Genomic DNA, 22,400 nt, shown 5'->3' on the forward strand with positions numbered 1-22,400 from the left:
AAAAAAAAAAAAAAGATAAATTTAATGATAAACTCCCCAGCTAATCAGGTGGTGAGACTTATTTCTTCTGTCCCAAAGCTGTACAATATCCTTTTATGTAGTGCCTTACTGATACTTGTTTAAAATTGTTCCTAAATTGTTTATCTTGAAAACTAAGAAAATCAAGTACTATTTATTATTCATTAGCATAATTATATACAGATGGTTTCAGAAAAGAGCAATTTTCTGTAGTAATATTTATATCTGAGCATACTCATCTGAATACAAGACAACCACAGAAAGATTCATAGGACAGCGATATATCACATATATTACAGGCTTCAGCAATATGTGAACCATGAACTTCCAGATGTTAAAGCTGGATTTAGAAAAGGCAGAAGAACCAGGGATCAAATTGCCAACATCCGCTGGATCACTGAAAAAGCAAGAGAGTTCCAGAAAAACATCAATTTCTGTTTTATTAACAATGCCAAAGCCTTTGACTGTGTGGATCACAATAAACTGTGAAAAATTCTGAAAGAGATGAGAATACCAGACTACCTGACCTGCCTCGTGGGAAATCTGTATGCAGGTCAGGAAGCAATAGTTAGAACTGGACAGGGAACAATAGACTGGTTCCAAATAGGAAAAGGAGTATGTCAAGGCTGTATATCGTCACCCTGCTTATTTAACTTATATGCAGAGTACGTCATGAGAAACGCTGGACTGAATGAAGCACAAGCTAGAATCAAGATTGCCGGGAGAAATATCAATAACCTCAGATATGCAGATGACACCACCCTTATGGCAGAAAGTGAAGAAGAACTAAAGAGCCTCTGGATGAAAGTGAAAGAGGAAGAGTGAAAATGTTGGCTTAAAGTTCAACATTCAGAAAACTAAGATCATGGCATCTGGTCCCATCACTTCATGGCAAACAGATGGGGAAACAGTGGAAACACTGGCTGATTTTATTTTTTGGGGCTCCAAAATCATTGCAGGTGGTGACTGCAGCCATGAAATTAAAAGACACTTACTCCTTGGAAGAAAAGTCATGACCAACCTAGACAGCATATTAAAAAGCAGAGACATTACTTTGCCAACAAAGGTCCATCTAGTCAAGACTACCGTTTGTCCAAAAGTCATGTATGGATGTGAGAGTTGGACCATAAAGAAACCTGAATGCCGAAGAATTGATGCTTCTGAACTGTGGTCTTGGAGAAGACTCTTGAGAGTCCCTTGGACTGCAAGGAGATCCAACCAGTCCATCCTAAAGGAGATCAGTCCTGAGTGTTCATTGAAGGACTGATGTTGAAGCTGAAACTGTAATACTTTGGCCACCTGATACGAAGAGCTGACTCATTTGAAAAGACCCTGATGCTGGGAAAGATTGAGGGAAGGAGGAGAAGGGGATGACAGAGGATGAGATGGCTGGATGGTATCACCGACTCAATGGACATGAGTTTGTGCAAACTCCGGGAGCTGGTGATGAACAGGGAGGTCTGGCGTGCTGCAGTCCACGGGATCACAAAGAGTCAGACACGACTGAGCAACTGAACTGAACTGAACTGATATATCACATACAATTTCATTGTTATACTTCAAAAGCATCCTATTATGCAATAAAAACAATATATTTAACTAACTAGCTGCTGAATATATTGTTTATTCGCATACAACAAGTACTAAAAGTAGCCATTTTTTCCTTCAAATTACCTTAAAAGAAAAAATTCTTAAGCATTAGAAGCATGATATTAGGAAGCTACTGGCTCAGAAATGTGCAATAACAAAAACAGTGAAAACTACTTTGAGTACTTGAACTCATACTTACTAAGCCATGTCAGTTTCTGTAAATCAAAAGCTTCATGTAGCCTGAAATCACACAAGATACTTTAAAACTGGCTCTCCTAATTCAATCTACCTAGGCACCACATACCAGCAATCGATAGCAACTATTCATTTCCACAATCACAAGCACAGAACAGTAGTAAAAAACTGCACTAGATGCTTTAAATAAAATACATTATTTCAGAATTCATGTACTATAAATATTAAAATCCTTACTTACAAGTGGAAACATAGAAGCTCACAATGATTAAGTAACCTACTCAAGGCCTGGCTGACTCCAGAGCCCATGCTTTCCCCTATACCAATAGATCCAATTTCTGCTGTGCATCAGAGAGACCTGGAAAACTTGTGGAAAAAACAGAAGCATCCTTGGCCCCACTCTAAAAAATATAGTCTGGTCTGATGCTGATACTAGGTGATTCCTAAATAACATCTTGCTGCTTAACAACACAGTCAACAGATTTTTCTTCATTGCTTTGTTTTATAATAGAGTGTGTTGGGGCAGGGGAGGGAAAGGATAGGAATCTCTATGGGTTCTTGGAGCATAAATTACTTGAGAAGTCAACCAACTAAGAAGCTTTACTGTAAACTACAGCTGCTATAGTGAAGCTGGATGCCATAAGAGACAAAAGATGGCCCTCAGCAAGGAAATGCAGAGGTAAGTCAACAGTGTAACTAAATAAGGTTGATGAAGATGACAGCTTGGTAAGTTTCCACTGACAGAAAAGACATCTTAAGCCAATGCGCCCTATAAAGTGAGTAGAGGTTTCAGACAGTAAATTAAGGGACTCACCACTACAACTAAAGATCAAGTGATTAAATGATATAGGTTGTCCCCACTCCCATACTTAAGGGTTTCCAGAATTTGACAAAGGACCCAGGTTCTCCTATTTCTCATTGAAAGGTGTAACTCTGTAAAAGTACATTTGACTTAAATTTTAAGGACAGTGTTAGGATAACCCATAACCTAATTAACTTCTCTTGGGCACTTACAAGAAAAAAATAACACTCAAACTAAGTTTTCCGTAATATTGTCCAGAAGAAAGCTGAGTTAAGCAGGTATATAGAAGCTGAAAAATCCCCTTATCAAAAAATGATAAAATCCTGGTTATTGTTTCTCCTAATATGAAAACTCACTGCCATTTTTTTTTAACCTCTTTGGTCATGAAATCCTTTAGGCATTTGAAGAGAGCTAGATTCTGCTCTCAAGGAAAATGCACAAGCGCTCAGAACTGTGTGATTACAGAGGATCTGGGGAAGCCATCCATGGTACAGAGACCTCTAGGTCAAAGTATTCTTTTCCCTGAAATGTTCATAACATCTAGTCAGATTATAAAAGAGATAGTATGTTTTCTCCCCTGAGTGAAACTGCTATACGTTTAACACTTTGTTGTGAAGTATCTAATTTATGAGGTTTGACTAAAAGTTAAGTTAGGCCACATAACTCCACAGAAAAGCAGACAGTACATAAGGATAAAGTGGCACCATTCCAAGAGTTCAAGTGTGCTAACACCGGTAAGAATTGTTATTATTCTGGGAGGAAATTTTAGCCTTGGATCTCCAGAGTCATTTCAGTTGGCAGTATTTGGAGATTCAACCACAAAAAGTGAAAGGTAATTTACATTTGCTCTAAGGGCAACATTTAAGACTATATTAGAAAGAAGAGATACAGAAAGAATATGCGTCTTATAACATTAGTGTAACCTTGAGTTGCTGAAAATTTCAACTTAAGATGTTTAAAATATCTCCCAGCTCAGTCGCAAGGAATCAACAAACAGTGCCTTGTTTTATTGACAGAAAACTTCTATGGTGGATGTTGAGCTTAAATTTTGAAATTACTGACTTCACTGCTATTTATACAACTGCTTAAGTTGTTTCCTTTTTCTCTTGGAAAGGTCTTCTTTATCTGACTATGTAGTATTAGGGCTTTTAATAAAATAAGTTATAAATGGTTTACAAGCATGTGTATGTGGAGGGGAATGTGAGGGTAGATAATATATTTCAAACCTTAGTTAATTTAAATACATTGTTTTCCTTTCGTCCCTATCTTGTGTCTGACTCTGCGACCCCAGGGAGTGTAGCTCCCCAGGCTTCTGTGTCTATAGGATTTCCTAGTCAAGAATACTGTCGTGGGTTGCCATTCCCTTCTCTGAGGGATCTTCCCAACCCAGGGATCGAACTCACATCTCCTGCATTGGCAGGCAGATTCTTTACTGATGAACCACAAAGGAAACCCAATCAGAGTATAGGTTCAAATTAATCTCTATAATAGTAGATATGAGAGAAAAGAGGCTTTCTATTCTAGGTAAATACACAACTTAACATCATAACATTTAATATCTCAGAGCAGATATTTACATCATATCTGTTTTTAATTTCTTTAGAAGAAATATAAATCACTTCTACCTTTGTACCAAAATGGCTTTCTGGCATAGACTATACTATGGTTCACATTATAATATACAGCTGAATACAATATTTTACAGATACTTTTATTAAAGAAGAGGTATTTAACCATTAGAGCTTCCCTGGTAGCTCAGCTGGTCAAGAATCCACCTGCAGTGCAGGAGACCTGGGTTTGATCCCTGGGTTAAGATCCCCTGGAGGAGGGCATGGGAACCCACTCCAGTGTTCTTGCCTGGGGGATCTTCATGGAGAGAGGAGGCTGGTGGGCTGCAGTCTATGAGGTCACAAAGCCTCAGACACAACAGAGTGACTAAGCGCGCTCAGCATTTAACCTCTAAGCCCAAAGAAGTGAAGTGATTGCCAGGGTCATAAACAAATTCACAATAGCTCCTGGAATCCAGGTTCTAGACTCTCCATCTTCTCTCTAAGCCCATGTTTTTTTCAACTTTTCACCACTTATTTCAGAGATTTGACTAGAATATTAAAGCTAAGAACTTCCAAGCTAATAAAGCACAGAAGCCTAGTGATCTATGAATCTGAACTTTCCAGAGAACCCTCAAGTCTGTGACATAAAATGAAATGTGACTGAGACTTTACGTGCAACAACACACGCTGTCAGACCAGGATGCAGAATCAAGTCAGGCAGAGCTGGAGAAGTGTCCAGGACCTGCTGTCATCGTCATCTACTCTGCTTCTCCTAGCATGAATGAATCCTGCGCTACCAATCTGTGATTTTGTTTTTCCTGATAAGATAATTCTTCCAGTTTATCTCCTTCTGTGGAAGGACTGACTCTTCTTAGAGGTTTGTTGTTCTCTGTTTGTTCATTATTAGAGGATGGGAAGAAAAAATTATCAAGGGGTTGAACTGAGTTCTGAGAGGCTTTGTAGGTCCTAAATCCACTAGTTGAGGCTCAGAAAAGTGGCAAGCAGAAGAAATAAGATGCCATAACTGGATTTTTCAGCTAAGAAGTCCAGACGTCTGTGGGCAGGAAGGAGGCAGCTGTGGGCAACAAGGAGCACTGCAGCCAACCTCTTAATTTCGGCAGCCTTTCCTCCATCTCCATACCCACCAGCCCAGAGCATGGACTTCAGCAGGGCTCTACTGGAGGCCCTCTCCACTTACTAGCCACTTACAACCCTTTCCACTCACTTTCCAATGCCATACCTATTAAATGCTAGAGTTATTATCAGTTAAAACACAGACTTTCCCATCTGCAAGGAGCTATGAAGGCAACCTGGACTCAGGAAAAGTAAAATGATCAAATCTGCATTTAAAAAAGAGCTCTCACGTACTTTATTCTTGCATTGTTTCACTTATGAAAGCATGTATCAGTTCTGTGATTTGAAAAATATCAAATAAAAGGGCTCCTGCCTTCAATGTAGAGGAGAGCTTAGAGAACAGGCAAGATGCTAGCAGGGAGACTGGTCTGGAGAGTAATCAGTAACACAGTGGAGAAGTGAACAAAGGTTGAAAGGAGTTAACATCAAACAGAACTGAGAGGAGTAAAGAGACTCAAATATTAAAACAGTACCATTAATAAGACAAACATTGTAGGTCAGAGACAAAAAGGTAAACAGGAGAACTTTCAAATATGGGACTTAGGAGAGGGATTTATAAACAGAAAAAAGGGTGGGATAGAAAATTGTATATATTATATGAACACTGCACACATTACATGTTTTACAAAAATATGCACAGGACATTCATCAAAATGATAGCAGTGGCTGGTTGTGCATGATAGGCCAATCACTTTTTATCCTCATTCTTTCTTTCATCTTCTAAATTTACTAAGACTATGTCCTTTCTGGTAAACTGTGTATTTTTGAAGCACACACATCTCAAAACTTTAGCCTAATAAACAAGAATTCTACAGTTGTAAAACTCTCTTAAGAAAAACCATTCAGATGGTGAACCATTCTGTTTCATAAACATATTATATGATCTATAATTAATTCTCATGTCTGTGAGATCTCACTGACAGTGAAATTGTAATGGTGAGCAATCATTCTAGTTGTGAATTATTTCCTTTTTTCCAATTCTGCAAATTCACTAGCTAAGATAGGTGACAGAGCTGAAAGCAGGTATCCTGCTGACAGTTATCAAACTATATAGTAAACACTGCAGACATTTACCAATTGCATGCCGCTGCCTCAGGGTTTTGCCACATACATATGCATGACTGACTATTACTTCCAGTGTCATCTTCTCAGTAAGACCTACTATGATTATTTTAAGAGCAACATGCCCGTCACCACCACCACTACAGGATTCCTGATCTGCTTTTACTTGTTTTGTTTCAATATACTTATCACCTAACGTACAATACAATTTATTTATTACATTTATTGTGTGTCTCACCTCCAAGAATGTAAGCTCCTGAGATCACATGTGGAGTTTTATTGTTGCTGTTCTCAAATGTATCCCTATAGCTAAATGGATCCCTATACCAGAACAATGCCTAGCATATAGTGGATGCTTAACAAATATTTGTTGAACTCGTACTTGTATGAGTGAATAAAGGCATGAAAGAATACATGAAAAAAAAGAATAAATAACTACTAGATTAAAAAGCATACTCAATTATTTTACAAATGAACATCAGTTGTTAGTACTCTTTATAAGTCACTGGTTCTCTGCTTCAACATTTGTAGAGACTAATTTAGCCTATGGGGTTCAACGAAGTTTACTCTTTGTATTCATGTCTATTAAAGTTTCTTTCAGATTCAATAAAAGAATTATATATATCAAATAACTTCTCTAATTAGTTAAAAGTATAAAAATTAAATAGTATAAGCTTAACAATAAATGGTACAATAACATTTTATTTTTTGTAATCAGAGTTTTCAGACTGCCTCATTTAAAAATGTTCACTTATTACTGAGGACCACAGGGACAGTTTGCTTACACGTTCCCATTTAACCATGTTGATAGGTTGCTTGGTTTTTTGTTTTCTTCTTCAATCATTAGTTATGAATTACAAGAGAACAAGAGAAAAGGACAAGAAGGCAAGAGCACACATACCACTCACTCCGATTTTAAGAGCAATTTCAACTACTTTTGACTTGACTGTGTCTCAAAGTCACAGCGCCACCTTGTGTTTACTCTCTGGAAATGCTATGAGGGCAAATAGTGCAAAAAGGCTTTGTCATTTAATTTTTTTTAAATGATTAAGCAGCTGAACAAAATGATGCTAAGCTTATGACTAAGTTGATAACAACACAGATCACACGCTGATAACGACACAGATCACACGCTGATAATGACACAGATCACATGCTCAGTTTGGAAATATAAAAACTGAGAAATCAATGTGGCATTAGAAAAATAAACCACCTAAGTAGAAGTTTCAAACAAGAAGACTCAAGGAAAAAAAAGAGGCAAAACCTAAATGGTACTAAAAGAGGAAAATAAATTGAAAAACATTTTAGAACCTCATTAATAGACCATCTGCAAAATTTGACAAGAGTAAATTATCAAATAAAACAAAGAGTTTACACTTAAAAATCCAATAGATCTAATTATAAGATTTTTTCTTTACATAGCCTCTGCCCTTAATCCCTACAGACAGCTTTATAACAAAGCCTTGGTATATCAACAACTCCCAGTAAATTATATACATTTGATTATGTGAGAGTGTGACAACACTTTTTCGGTGTTTTCTAACCTAGGGAGATTTCTTTAAGGACTAATGCTGCTGCTTCTATGTTTACAATAACACCAACATCGCGCACAAGCTTAGTCACTCAGTCGTGTCGACTCTTTGCAACCACATGGACCCACGAGGCTCCCCTGTCCATGGGGATTCTCCAGGCAAGAATACTGGAGTGGACTGCCATGCCCTCCTCCAGGGGATCTTCCCAACGCAGGGATCAAACCCGGGTTTCCCCCCAACTGCAGGTGGATTCTTTACTGTCTGAGCCACCATGGAAGCCCAACACCAACATTACTTACACCAATATAGGCTTTCCGGATATTCGAGGGTGTCTCAGCACTTCTGACATTGTCTCTTTTGTTTCCTCCATTCTTTCTTCATCACTTGAATCCACAACAAATATTACCCCATAGGACTCAGCATAGTAATTCTTCCAGATTCCTCGAATTCTTTTTCCACCTCCCAAGTCAAAGATGGTGACTTCAAACTTTCCTTGTCTAAGGTCTATTTTGGAAAATCCAACAGTAGGAGCTACATCTTCAGGATACTCTGTTTCAAATGAAATAATCAAATGAAAAAGAATCTTTAGACTTCAAATTAGTAACGTTAATTTAACTTCACAACTTTAATGGCATAAGTGTTTTATTCATCATATATTAGTACTAAATAGAATGTTTATTATTTGTTTACATAATAAGCATTACATCTAAGCAAACTGGTTTGGAGGAAAGATAGATACTGTAAAACATCCAACTAGAATTTACACTCATTGCAGACAGGGCTTTTTGTTTGCTTGTTGATTTTATTGCTATAACCCCAGGTCCTAAAATAATGCCTACAATATAACAGGTACTTAATAAGTATTTGTAGAATAAATAAATGAATAATATGAATGAATGAAATGAATAATAGAATAAATGAAAAAATGCTTTAAGGCTACAGATTCTCCAAATTACAAACAATAAGTGTTTCAACTTTCAACACCACAGCCATCCCCAGGGACCATTACAACCCATGTAGAGTTATAAGGAAAAACTAAACATTTAGAGAATAGTTTAAAACAACCAATGGGAGAAGCTATGAAGAGCATGGCAGAAAGCAAAGACAAACCAGAAAGCCTCTAGATGAAAGTGAGAGGAGCGTGAAAAAGCTGGCTTGAAACTCAACATTCAAAAAACTAAAGTCATGGCAACTGGTCCCATCACTTCATGGCAAATAGATGGGAAAACAATGGAAACAGTGACAAACTTTATTTTCTTGGGCTCCAAAATCACTGCAGACGCTGACTGCAGCCATGAAATTAAGATGCTTGCTCCTTGGGAGGAAAGTTATGACAAACCTAGTGTTTGTGTGTTAAGTCTGACTCTTTGCGATCCAATGGACTGTAACTGGCCAGGCTCCTCTGTCCATGCAAACTTAAACATCATATTAGAAAGGAGACATCACTTTGACCACAAAGGTCCATATAGTCAAAGCTATGATTTTTACAGTGGTCATGTATGGAGGCAAGAGTTGGACCATAAAGAAAGCTGAGCACCAAAGAACTGATGCTTTGGAACTGTGGTGTTGGAGAAGACTCTTGAGAGTTCCTTGGACTGCAAGATCATATTAGTCCATCCTAAAGGAAATCAACCCTAAACATTCATTGCGAGGACTGATGCTGAAGCAGAAGCTCCAGTACTTTGGCCACCTGATGCAAAGAGCCAACTCAGGGAAGGCACCCTGATACTAGAAAAGATTGAGGGCAGGAGGAGAAGGGGGCAACAGAGGATGAGATAGTGGGATGGCATCACTGACTCAATGGACATGAGTTAGAGCAAACTGTGGGAGACAGTGAAGGACAGGGAAGCCTGGCGTGCTGCAGCTGATGGGGTCACAAAGAGTCAGACACAGCTCAGCAACTGACAACAATGAAGAGAAAAAAAAAAAGAAGAGAAAAGACCGTTCCTTTTTAATTTGAATAAAAGCTATAACTGGAATAAAGAAACTTTCAAGGACAGCTTGTAAATGTAAAGAGTGGATTTTATTTTTTCTACAAGAAAAGAATACAGATACTTTCGTAAGTTATAACTGAGCTGCTCTGCAGGTCTGCGCATGACAGCACAGAGCACAGGACACAGACAGCTCCAACCGCCAAGGAGCGGTAGTGACAGTAAGAGGTTAAACAGGCCACCAAGGTCCAAGCCTTGAACGAGGAGCTGAAACCTAGACCTTAAAGCCAGGTCGAATTTAAACAGTCAGATCAGTGATCTAAGTAACAGAAATGGAAAAAGCAAGACGTACAAACAAGTTGAACATTGTAGTTGGGGCAGATCTTTAATGGTGAATGTACACTGAAGAGGGTTCTGAAGACAGAGCACTGGGAGCCACGGAAGGCATTTCAGCAGACCAATAATATAACTGAGAAGACTAAAAAGGAAAAAAGAAAGAGAAGTTGCTCAGTCGTGTCTGACTCTCTGCGACCCCACGGACTGTACCCTACCAGGCTCCTCTGTCCATGGGATTTTCCAGGCAAGAGTACTGGAGTGGATTGCCACTTCCTTCTCCAGGGGATCTTCCCGACCCAGGGATGGAACCTGGGTTTCCCAAAATGCAACAGACTCTGTACCCTCTAAGCCATGAGACGACTAAAGTAATCCTTTACTGAGATTCATCTTTGCAAAAGTCTCTAGAACTGACTGAAAATGAGAGTGAAAGTCACTTTTTAGAGAGGTAAGAAAACAAAACAAAAACAGAAGCACAGCAAGAGAGAATGCATTAGCGATGAACAATGCAAGTGACTCAACGGTTACAGAGAAGAGTTCAGACTTGTCTGTCTCCATTCGCTCACCACTGTGGTTGTTACTGTTTAGTTGCTAAGCTGTATCTAACTCTTTGTGACCCCATGGACTACAGCCCGCCAGGCTCCACTGTCCACGAGATGTCTCAGGCAAGAATACTGGAGTGGGTTGCTGTTTCCTTCTCCACATCATCATGGAATTCACAACAAACATTACTCCCCTGAACTTTGTTTATAAAGTCAATACAGTGACCACAAACTACAAGAGTATTTCAAAGTTAAATCAAACTTAAATAAAAGGCTCAGTTCCTCAGTTGTACTAGCTGCATTTAAAGTACTCAAGAGCCACACGTGACTGGTGGCCCACCCTATTGAATGGAGCCAATGCAGAACACGTCCATCACTGCAAACAGCTCTACTGAACAACGCTGGTTTAGAGGGTATTATCATTCCCACATTCAGCAAAACATCTGCTACTACAAAAATAAATTTGAAAGGCATTTGCTTCTAGGCTTAGGTATGACTGAGAAACAGACTTGCAATGTACCACTGCCTCTCAGCAAGCATCTTACTACAGTTTAGACAGCTCCCTAGAAAGTTAATAAAGACAACCACAAGTCACATTTTTAAAAGACCTGCCTTATCTAGAGAGAGCAAAAACCAAGTTTAGAAACAATAATAAGCAGACATATATTCCAAAAACAGAATTATACTAGACATTTAAAAATATGGATCTAGTCCAGACCAGAATCTGTTTCACAGTTAACACAGACAGCTGTCTTTAAGTACAAATTGAAAGGTACCCCCCTCCCAGAAATTATCAGTGAAAATAAGTCAACTGTCCTGAGGAAGAAATAAGAGAAATAACATACTCAGAATACCTACTCAGTACCAGAACCTTGTTGGGGATTAGAAGGTAAATATGAATAAAATAGGGGGGCTCCCCCGGTGGCTCAGACAGTAAAGCGTCTGCCCACAATGTGGGAGACCTGGGTTCGTTCCCTGGGTTGGGAAGATCCCTTGGAGAAGGGAATGGCAACCCACTCCAGTACTCTTGCCTGTAAAATACCATGGACGGAGGAGCCTGGTAGGCTACAGTCTATGGGGTCGCAAAGAGTCAGACATGACTGAGCGACATCACTCACCTTCAAAGCATATCAAGTACACTTCAGAGAGACATAATGTTAATGGAAATAACACAAGAACCTATATGTTCTGTGAATAAGTCTTGAGGGGACAGTGTAAAGGTGTAATAAACTACATGGTTATCTTCTAGTCAAATTCATCTGCTGAAACCCTAATCCCCAATGGTGATGATATAAGGAGGTGGGGCCTTAGGGACGTAACTAGGTTTCAGTTCAATTGCTCAGTTGTGTCCGACTCTATGTGACCCCGTGTACTGCGGCATGCCAGGCTTCCCTGTCCATCACCAACTTCTGGAACCTACTCAAACTCAAGTCCATTGAGTCAGTGATGCCATCCAACCATCTCATTCTCTGTTGTCCCCTTCTCATTCTGCCTTCAGTTTTTCCCAGCATCAGGGTCTTTTCCAGTGAGTTAGTTCTTCATATCAGGTGCCCAAGTTTTAGCTTCGGCATCAGTCCTACCAATGAATATTCAGAACTGACTTCCTTTAGGATTGGTTAGATCTCCTTGCACTCCAACGGACAAGAGTCTTCTCTAACACCACAGTTCAAAAGCATCAATTCTTTGGTACTTAACTTTCTTTATGGTCCAGCTCTCACATCCATACGTGACCACCGGAAAAACCACAGCTTTGACCAGATGGACTTTTGTGGGTAAAGTAATGTCTCTGCTTTTTAATATGATACCTAGGTTGGTCATAGCTTTTCTTCCAAGGAGCAAGCGTTTTTCAATTTCATGGCTGCAATCACCATCTGCAGTGATTTTGGAGCCCAAGAAAATAAAGTCTCTCACTGTCACCATTGTTTCTCCATTTATTTGCCATGAAGTAATGGGACTTGATGCCATGATCTTGGTTTTCTGAATGTTGAGTTTGAAGCCAACTTCTTCACTCTCTTTGACTTTCATCAAGAGGCTCTTTAGTTCTTCTTCACTTTCTGCCATAAGGGTAGTGTCATCTGCATGTCTGAAGTTATTGATATTTCTCCCAGCAATCTTGATTCCAGCTTGTGCTTCTTCCAGCCTGGCATTTCACATGATGTCCTCTGCATATAAGTTAAATAAGCAGGGTGACAATATACAGCCTTGACATTCTGCATTCCAAGTTGGAACCAGTCTGTTGCTCCATGTCCAGTTCTGTTGCTTCCTGACCTGCATACAGATTTCTCAAGAGACAGGTCTGATGGTTTGGTATTCCCATTTCTTGAAGAATTTTCCACAATTTATTGTGATCCACACAGTCAAAGTCTTTGGCATAGTCAATAAAGCAGAAATAGATGTTTTTCTGGAAATTCCTTGCTTTTTCAATGATCCAGCGGATATTGGAAATTTGATCTCTGGTTCCTCTGCCTTTTCTAAAACCAGCTTGAACATCTGGAAGTTCACAGTTCATGTATAGATGAAGCCTAGTTTGGAGAATTTTGAGCATTATTTTACTAGAGTGTGAGATGAGTGCAACTGTGCGGTAGTTTGAGCATTCTTTGGCATTGTCTCTCTTTGGGATTGGAATGAAAACTGACCTTTTCTGGTCATGTGGCCACTGCTGAGTTTTCAAAATCTGCTGACATATTGAGTGCAACACTTTCACAGCATCATCTTTCAGGATTTGAAATAGCTCAACTGGAATTCCATCACCTCCACTAGCTTTGTTCGTAGTGATGCTTCCTAAGGCCCACCTGACTTTATATTCCAGGATGTCTGGCTCTAGGTGAGTAATCACACCATCGTGATTATCTGGATCGGGAAGATCTTTTTTGTATAGTTCTTCTGTGTGTTCTTGCCACCTCTTCTTAATATCTTCTGCTTCTGTTAGGTCCATACCATTTCTGTCCTTTATTGAGCCCATCTTTGCATGAAATGTTCCCTTGGTATCTCTAATTTTCTTGAAGAGATCTCTAGTCTTTCCCATTCTGTTTTTTTCCTCTATTTCTTTGCACTGATTGCTGAGGAAGGCTTTTTTCTCTCTCCTTGCTCTTCTGTGGAACTCTGCATTCAGATGGCAATATCTTTCCTTTTCTCCTTTGCTTTTCACTTCTCTTCTTTTCACAGCTATTTGTAAGGCCTCCTCAGACAGCCATTTTGCTTTTTTGTATTTCTTTTCCATGGGGATGGTCTTAATCCCTGTCTCCTGTACAATGTCACGAACCTCCATCCGTAGTTCATCAGGCACTCTATCAGATCTAGTCACTTAAATCTATTTCACTGTATAATCATAAGAGATTTTATTTAGGTCATACCTGAATGGTCTAGTGGCTTCCCCTACTTTCTTCAATTTAAGTCTGAATTTGGCAATAAGGAGTTCATGATCTGAGCCACAGTCAGCTCCCAGTTGTTTTTGCTGACTGTATAGAGCTTCTCCATCTTTGGCTGCAAAGAATATAATCTATCTGATTTCAGTGTTGACCATCTGATGATGTCCATGTGTAGAGTCTTCTCTTGTGTTGTTGGAAGAGGGTGCTTGCTATGACCATTTCATTCTCTTGGCAGAACTCTATTAGCCTTTGCCCTGCTTCATTCTGTGCTCCAAGGCCAAATTTGCCTGTTACTCCAGGTGTTTCCTGACTTCCTACTTTTGCATTCCAGTCCCCTATAATGAAAAGGACATCTTTTTTGGGTGTTAGTTCTAAAAGGTCTTGTAGGTCTTCATAGAACCATTCAACTTCAGCTTCTTCAGCATTACTAGTTACTAGTTACTACTGATATCTTAGAATGTATATTATGGGAGTGGGTCTGGTAGGTTCCTTCTATTATTAAATTCTAATCCTATTATCCTAAAATGTAACTTGTGGGAGTGGGTCTGGTAAAATTTTACAACCTTTAGACATTCTTTTGATTTATTGTAATAATTAATGAAAAAGTATATAATTCCCTTGCTAAAGACTAGTGAGGTGGGCACTCTCCAACCCCTTCTGCTGTCTACATCAGAAGCTTTCTCTGTCCCCTTTTCACACTTTAATAAAACTCTGCTACACAAAAGCTCTTGAGTGATCAAGCCCAAAGCTAAATCTTCTTCGGAGATCAAGAATCTGACACCATTCACCATAAGCTATCACTGTTAAATGTTTAACTGGCTTTGGAGGCTGTGGAACTCTGATATGTAGTATTTGTCAATTTTCATGCTATAAATACTATTACTATGGCCAATTTGAAATTACCAATATGAGGCACCTGACAATAAAGTTGGGCGAAGAGGTACCTAATTGGCTTTCACTGACTATATGAGCCAATATAAGAAAGTAGGGGCCAGCTCTGGATTACCACAGGTTCTAGCCAACAGCCTATGAACTATGGTGGTTTCTGGTTCACACACTTTAGGAAAAAAAAGGAGGACAGACTCCCTTTATCCTTTACTTCTTCCTTCTGGCTGTAGTACACACGTAATATTGAGTCACCCTGGACCAGGTGGCAAGGGAAAATACTAGGAATGCCAAAGCAAATATGAAAAGGAACTTGAGTCCCTAATGCCATACAGCTGCTATGCCAACCCTACACTACTTCTGCCTGTGCTGTTACATGAGAGAGAAATAAATTTCTACTTTGTTAAGCCACTGTTATTTCAGGCTTGCTAGTACAATCGAACCTATATCCTATTAATGCAATCGCTTTGACAGCCATGAAGAAGAAAAGATGTATGAGGGAACTGAAGATAGGGAAAGTACTTTTAGATTAGGAAATTGTAATAAAATCATAGGCAAAACACTAGGGTTTGGACTTAGCTGATCACAATACAGTAAGAGAGGAAAATTATCTCAAAGGAAAGGAGGAAATATACAATAAAATTTGCATTTAATTAAAAAAAAAACAAGAAGAGCCAAAAATAAGCTAAAGAGTAGAAGCCATGGGAGAAATGTTTTACAAAAACAGCTTACTATACCCTAAGGCATGACTCAAATGGGACACTATAACAAGTAAAACTGCCCTTGGGATTTATAGTAGGAGAGGTAGAGAGATATAAATAGAGGAGCAGTTAAGCACTGATACACCTATTACATACAAACAGGAGTAGACAAAAACAGTAGTAGTCAATTGTATTCATGGCAGGGGTAAGGGGTGAGGGCAGTAGGAGACCAGAAGGGACTTCATAAAGAAGGAGACTACGTGACAAACAAGTGTTTTTAGAGATAAGTAGATATTCTGTCTTTAAGGAAAAGTTTATTTCTCTTTAATAAGGCAAATGGGAATAGTATAAGCAAAAAACAAAGGCATCAAAAGGTTCAATCAAACTTATATGCTAAGAAAACTCCCAAGTAGTTCTATATAACTGGTTTCTTCAGAAAAGGAAAAAAGGTAAGAAATCAGTCACTGGAGTAAAAATAAAGAACAAAAACAGAGTCAGAAGGCAGCTCAAAGTTGAAGGCAGCTTTGACTTTTCTGTTCATGAAATGACACCTTGAACATTTTCTAAACTCAGAAAATGACACTGATAGATATATGGAGGTGGGATTTAGAAGAAAAAGACCTGATGGAAAGAGGATATTCTAAGTACATCCAAATAATGAGATGGATTTATTAGCAAGTTCCTAGATCCTGTTCCCTTGAACCTAAGGTTTTGAAGGAATAAAAGAGAGGATGTTTGGATAAGCCTTCATGGACTGCAGGCCAAATCTGGATAGTCACCTGTTTCTACATGGCCCTCAAGCTAAGAACATGCTTTACATTTTAAAACAATTGCAAAACATCTGCCAAGGATATTTCATAACACATCAAATTTTAGTGTCTACAAGGACAGTTTCATTGTAACATGGCCATGTTCATTTTTTACATACTGTCTATGGCTCCTATCAAACCACTGTGTCAGAACTATGTAGGTGGGAATGGGACCATAAACTCTCAGTCTAAAATATTAGTATTATCTGTGATTTCCCTGGTGGTCCAGTGGTTAAGACTCCATGGATTCAATCCCTGATTAGGAAACTAAGATCCAACATGCCATGCAGTATGGACAAAAAAAATAAATTAATTAAAAAAAAAATAAAATATTTACTATCTGGCTCTTTACAGAAGAAGCCTGCAAAACGCTGATTTCAATTCAGTTCAGTTCAGTCACTAAGTCGTGTCTGACTCTTTGCGACCCCATGAACCACAGCACGCCAGGCCTCCCTGTCCATCACCAACTCCTGGAGCCTACTCAAACTCATGTCCATTGAGTCGGTGATGCCATCCAACCATCTCATCCTCTGTTGTCCCCTTCTCCTCCTGCCCTCAATCCTTCCCAGCATCAGGGTCTTTTCAAATGAGTCAGTTCTTCACATCAGGTGGCCAAAGTATTGGAGTTTCAGCTTCAACATCAGTCCATCCAATGAACACCCAGGACTGATCTCCTTTAGGATGTACTAGTTGGATCTCCTTGCAGTCCAAGGGAATCTCAAGAGTCTTCTCCAACACCACAGTTCAAAAGCATCAATCCTTCTACACTCAGCTTTCTTTATAGTCCAACTCTCACATCCATACATGACTACTGGAAAAACGATAGCCTTGACTAGACAGACCTTTGTTGACAAAGTAATGTCTCTGCTTTTTAATATGCTGTCTAGGTTGGTCATAACTTCCAAGGAGTAAGCGTCTTTTAATTTCATGGCTGCAATCACCATCTGCAGTGATTTTGGAACCCCAAAAAATAAAGCTTGCCACTGCTTCCACTGTTTCCCCATCTATTTGCCATGAAGTGATGGGACCGGATTCCACAATCTTAGTTTTCTGAATGTTGAGCTTTAAGCCAACTTTTTCACTCTCCTCTTTCACTTTCATCCAGAGGCTCTTTAGTTCTTCTTCACTTTCTGCTATAAGGGTGGTGTCATCTGCACATCTGAGGTTATTGATATGTCTCCCGGCAGTCTTGACTCCAGCTTGTGCTTCATCCAGCCCAGCGTTTCTCATGATGTACTCTGCATATAAGTTAAATAAGCAGGTTGACAATATACTGCCTTGACATACTCCTTTTCCTATTTGGAACCAGTCTGTTGTTCCATGTCCAGTTCTAACTGTTGCTTCCTGACCTGCATACAGGTTTCTCAAGAGGCAGGTCAGGTGGTCTGGTATTCCCATCTCTTGAAGAATTTTCCACAGTTTACTGTGATCCACACAGTCAAAGGCTTTGGCATAGTCAATAAAGCAGAAATAGACGTTTTTTCTGGAATTCTCTTGATTTTTCAATGATCCAGCGAATGTTGGCAATTTGATCTCTGGTTCCTCTGCTTTTCTAAAACCAGCTTGAACAATCGGAAGTTCACGGTTCACATATTGCTAAAGCCTGGCTTGGAGAATTTTGAGCATTACTTTACTAGCGTGTGAGATGAGTGCAATTGTGCGGTAGTCTGAGCGTTCTTTGGCATTGCCTTTCTTTGGGATTGGAATGAAAACTGACTTTTTCCAGTCCTGGGGCCACTGCTGAGTTTTCCAAATTTGACATACTGAGTGCCCCTGATTTAGATGGTGACAGTTCTTCGAGGATATAACCTAAGTGACAGCATGAGGGGGTGCAAAAAGCCTTTAGAAGACTGCTTCAAACAATAATATATAGTTTGTTGGACTTCCCTGGTGGGTCCAGCGTTTAAGATCCTGTACTTTCAATGTAGGGGGTACAGGTTCAATCCCTGGTTGGGGAACTAAAATCCCACATATCACGAAATACACACCAAAAAAAAAAAAAAGAAATTAACATATAGTTTGTAGCTAACATTATAAAATAGAATTGGGGGTGACAAAACATTTTATTCCAACAACAAGTTTTGCAAGGTGTCAATTTTCTTTCATAAACTTCCCCAAGTAAAAGTTCCCTATTTATCATGCATGATATCTTGTTGCAACATTTATTTTCAGGAACAAATATATGTTAGGTTTTTTCCCAATTCATACCTTTAAGATGCATGGCTCATGCTACATCTTCTGGGTACACAACTAACTCACTAGTACAGCAACTTCTATATTATAGTTACAGAGCATTAAATTAACACTAAATAAATACATCCAATGAGATGTAACATAAAGGACATAAAACCCTTCAATGTATCTTTAACGTAATTGTAAAAATTATACATCATATTGGAGAAAAAAATCAAGAGGTACAAAGAGAGCTGTCCTGGCTATCTGTGTTTCTCCCTCTCTTTCACTGAGTTGTAGCTCTTTAACTAAATTATGGCCAAAAGAATGTAGACGATATGCATCCTTAATAGCAGGGGCATGTCCTTTTTACACTTTTTCATTCCTACTAGCTAGAGACAGCTATGACTCCTCCTAGCTAACCAAAGACCTCAAGGAGCCTCCGTATCTTTGCATTCATTCAAATCTGAAACAGAACAGGCTGGTACTATTAAGCCAGAGTCTATTCATCATATTAGACACAAGTACACTAAAAATATAAAATAACAGAGTACACAATATCTCTACCCAACAAATATGTAATAAAACAATTTAAATAAATAAATCAGAATAATTTAATAATAATTTTTTTCAGCTTACCTCCTTGGATTCCCTTCGCTGTCGCCGTTTTACCAGCATTATCAAGTCCCAACATCACAAGAGTCACCTTTCTTAAAATAATAAAAATTTTAAAAAATCACCTTCTGAGTGAATTAAATATTGGGGGGGAGGGAAATAAAGGCAAATACATTCATCCAAGCAATACTTAAGAAGCAACTACTATGTACAAGTCAATACGCTGAACGCTAAGGGGTACAATGATGAACAAAATATATATTCAAAAAGCAAAATTCTTGAAAAATACCTGTAAAGTGCCATCCTTTTGTTCTCTAAGCACAAAAAAACAGAAACTGTACAGTAGATAACCTGAAGGATAGAGAAGAAATAAAGGGAAGAAGAGAAAAAGGGGGAGAGAGAGATGGATTCTAGAACATGAGTTATTTATCACTTCTAAAGACTCAATTTTCTAGTTAACTGAATTCTAACAATTAGCAAAAGTTTATTTTTTCCAGTGAAATTATATTAGAAAAGAATTAGGTTATGTTCTATACACTACTACTACACTCAGTTGTTTTTATATATGTAGCACCTTACCAAATACAGATCTTATAGTACAGTAACATGATTATTAACCTAAGAGCTAATGTATTTTAAAAGAGGGTTCCTCAATTAGAAAACTTAAAATGCTTCTGATGATATAGCTAAACTTCGCAGAGTAAGGGAAAAAACACAATCCAGTTCAATTTTACAACTGAAGAAACATCAGCCTAGAGTCATAAGCTAAGACAATGAATTGGTTACAGTCAGAACCAGAACTTAATTCACCTAACTTCTAGGAACTTCTTAAACCTGGGACAGGTTATAAAGGAACAAACCTACCACACAGTTCCTAGTATCCCGGGGATTCAGTACAGCACTAAAGCCCGTTTCTGTTCCAGGCTTAACTACTGCTTAGTACAGCAAATGGTGAGACCACTTATTAACACCACACACTTGGGAATAGAGAGAGAAAAGTCACAGTAAAACTGGGCCACATTCCCATGGAGTGGAGTCAGGGTTTCTGCCAAGTACAGTCATTCTTCACTGGCAGTCATTCCAAGAAGGGTTAAAAAAAACAGAACTTAGATGGCAAGAAGGGTGTTTTCCATCTGCCTAAGCCTGGCTTTCTTGGAGCTGGACTTTATTAAACAAATAGTTACTAGACATTTTCTGTATACCATACACCAGTATTCTACGTACTGAGACACCTGCTTATTAAAATAACCACAACAACAAAGAAAAACAAAAGTGATAAACTCTTCCCTTACTAAACTTATACTTTAGTTGCAGGAGACAATAAATATAAGAAATAAGTAAATTACAGGTTAGTCCCTATATTAGAGGTGATTAAGGACTACAGAAAAAAGGACAGAGAGGGATAAAGGGGAGCGGAAGTGGGGGTGGAGGTGGAAAGAAGCTTAAACAGGGTGATCAGGGCAGGACGCACTGAGAAAGGAGGTAAGGTCTGAGCAAGGACTTGAAGGAAGGAAAGAGAGCACAGTTGGGGCCAAGGAACTAAGGCGGTGGGCACGGTGTGTGTGTCGGGAGGGGCTGACACAGGAATGTTCCAGAATCAGCAAGGAAACCAGTGTGGTAAAACCCAGTCAGGGCAGCGCAGCAAAGAAAGACCAGAGGTGAGAAACACATCAGAAGCCAGATCAGGAGGGCCTTGCAGGCCATGCTGAGGACTGTGGATTTTGTGAGTGAAATTAACTAACTCTTCATGTCAATTTCCTTTGTTATTCAGGAGCCTCAGTCTTTTCTAAATGCTTCAATTGTCCCTATATCCACCATGAGGAATACACAAAAGTATGTCTACACTTGAGTCAGTGGTAAGTGAGTTAGCAGCCTTCTCCCACCCCATTCCCAGTCAGCCAGAGATGGGGTCGGTGGAAATGCCAGAGGCGCACAGCAGACTATGAATTTACAGAGCTGAGGGAGTATGTGAGATCCAGGTACTTCTATCCACGTGAAAGTTTTACCTGCATCACTAACTGAAAAGTATGTTTACTTCCTAAGGAAGCTTTGAGATATGAAGAGTATAATTTTACTACTTGGTCTGAAAAATTCATAACTTCCGAATACCAAAGTACAAGATTAAAGTACAAAATAATTTCCTAAACAAAATATAATAAATGACTATCTAAAAATATGGATGATATAGTACAAATAATATTTTGGATAATTCAAGTTACTAAATATATAATGAATTAGACCATAATATTAATGTTAATTCAATTGCTTTTGAATAATTTATTCCAATATCTACAATGCTTCAAACATCACCATAACCAAAACAATTACTTTGGGGGACAAACCCCCATTTTCTCTTGGCTTTCTTTACTCTGTAAATCTTTAATCCAGTTTTCTGCTGACAGGTGGGGCCATGTTCCCTCCCGGTAGTTTGGCCTCAGGCCACACTATGGTAGGGGTAATGGCTCCGTCCTCCAAAAGGACTTAGGCCAGCACACCACAGCTCCCACGACTGTGGTAGTCAGTGCCCCTGACCCTGCAGCAGGCCACGGTCGGCCCACGCCTCCGCCAGAGACTCCTAGACACTCGCAGGCAGGTCTGGCTCAGTCTCCTGTGTGGTCACTGCTCCTTTCTCCTGGTGCTGGTGCGCACAAGGTTTTGTTTATGCCGTCCAAGCGTCTGTTTCCCCAGTCCTGTGCAAGTTCTGTAATCAAATCACACTGGTCTTCAATGGCAAATTCCCCAGGTGCTCTCAGTCTTTTTGCCAGATCCCTAAGTTGGGAAATCTGCTGTGGGCCCTAGAACTTTTAAAACAGTGTGAGAACTTTTTTGGTATAACTGTTCTCCAGTTTGTGGGTCGTCTGCTCGGCAACTAAATGGAGCTAATGGCAATCTCCTCTAACAGGACTTATGCCACACCAGGCTTCAACAGTATGTGAACTGAGAACTTCCATATGGTCAAGCTGGATTTAGAAAAGGTAGAGGAACCAGAGGCTAAATGGCCAACATCTGATGGATCACGGGAAAAGCAAGAGAATTTCAGAAAAACATCTACTTCCGTTTCACTGAGTACACTAACGTCTTTGTGGGTCACAACAAACTGTGGAAAATTCTTAAAAGAGATGGGAAAACCAGACCACATGACCTGCCTCTTGAGAAATCTG

The 22,400-nt window shown here is 39.2% G+C and overlaps 1 protein-coding gene across 5 annotated transcripts in view; it reads right to left on the reverse strand.

The window, feature by feature from the left end:
* Nucleotides 1–22,400, reverse strand: part of ARL13B (ADP ribosylation factor like GTPase 13B) — a 79,318-nt gene that overhangs the window by 40,764 nt on the left and 16,154 nt on the right. For 4 of the 5 annotated variants that reach the window (XM_065913825.1, XM_065913823.1, XM_065913826.1 and 1 more), the window contains exons 2-3: nucleotides 19,264–19,334; nucleotides 8,183–8,432 (exon numbers count right to left, since the gene is read on the reverse strand). The exons of the other annotated variant lie outside the window; for it this stretch is intronic. In XM_065913825.1, coding sequence (XP_065769897.1) covers nucleotides 8,183–8,432; nucleotides 19,264–19,334 — 321 coding nt within the window. The remainder of the gene's footprint in view (nucleotides 1–8,182; nucleotides 8,433–19,263; nucleotides 19,335–22,400) is intronic. 5 annotated transcript variants of the gene reach the window in all.

The sequence above is a fragment of the Muntiacus reevesi genome, chromosome 21 (assembly GCF_963930625.1).
Source record: "Muntiacus reevesi chromosome 21, mMunRee1.1, whole genome shotgun sequence".
Lineage (NCBI taxonomy): Eukaryota > Metazoa > Chordata > Mammalia > Artiodactyla > Cervidae > Muntiacus > Muntiacus reevesi.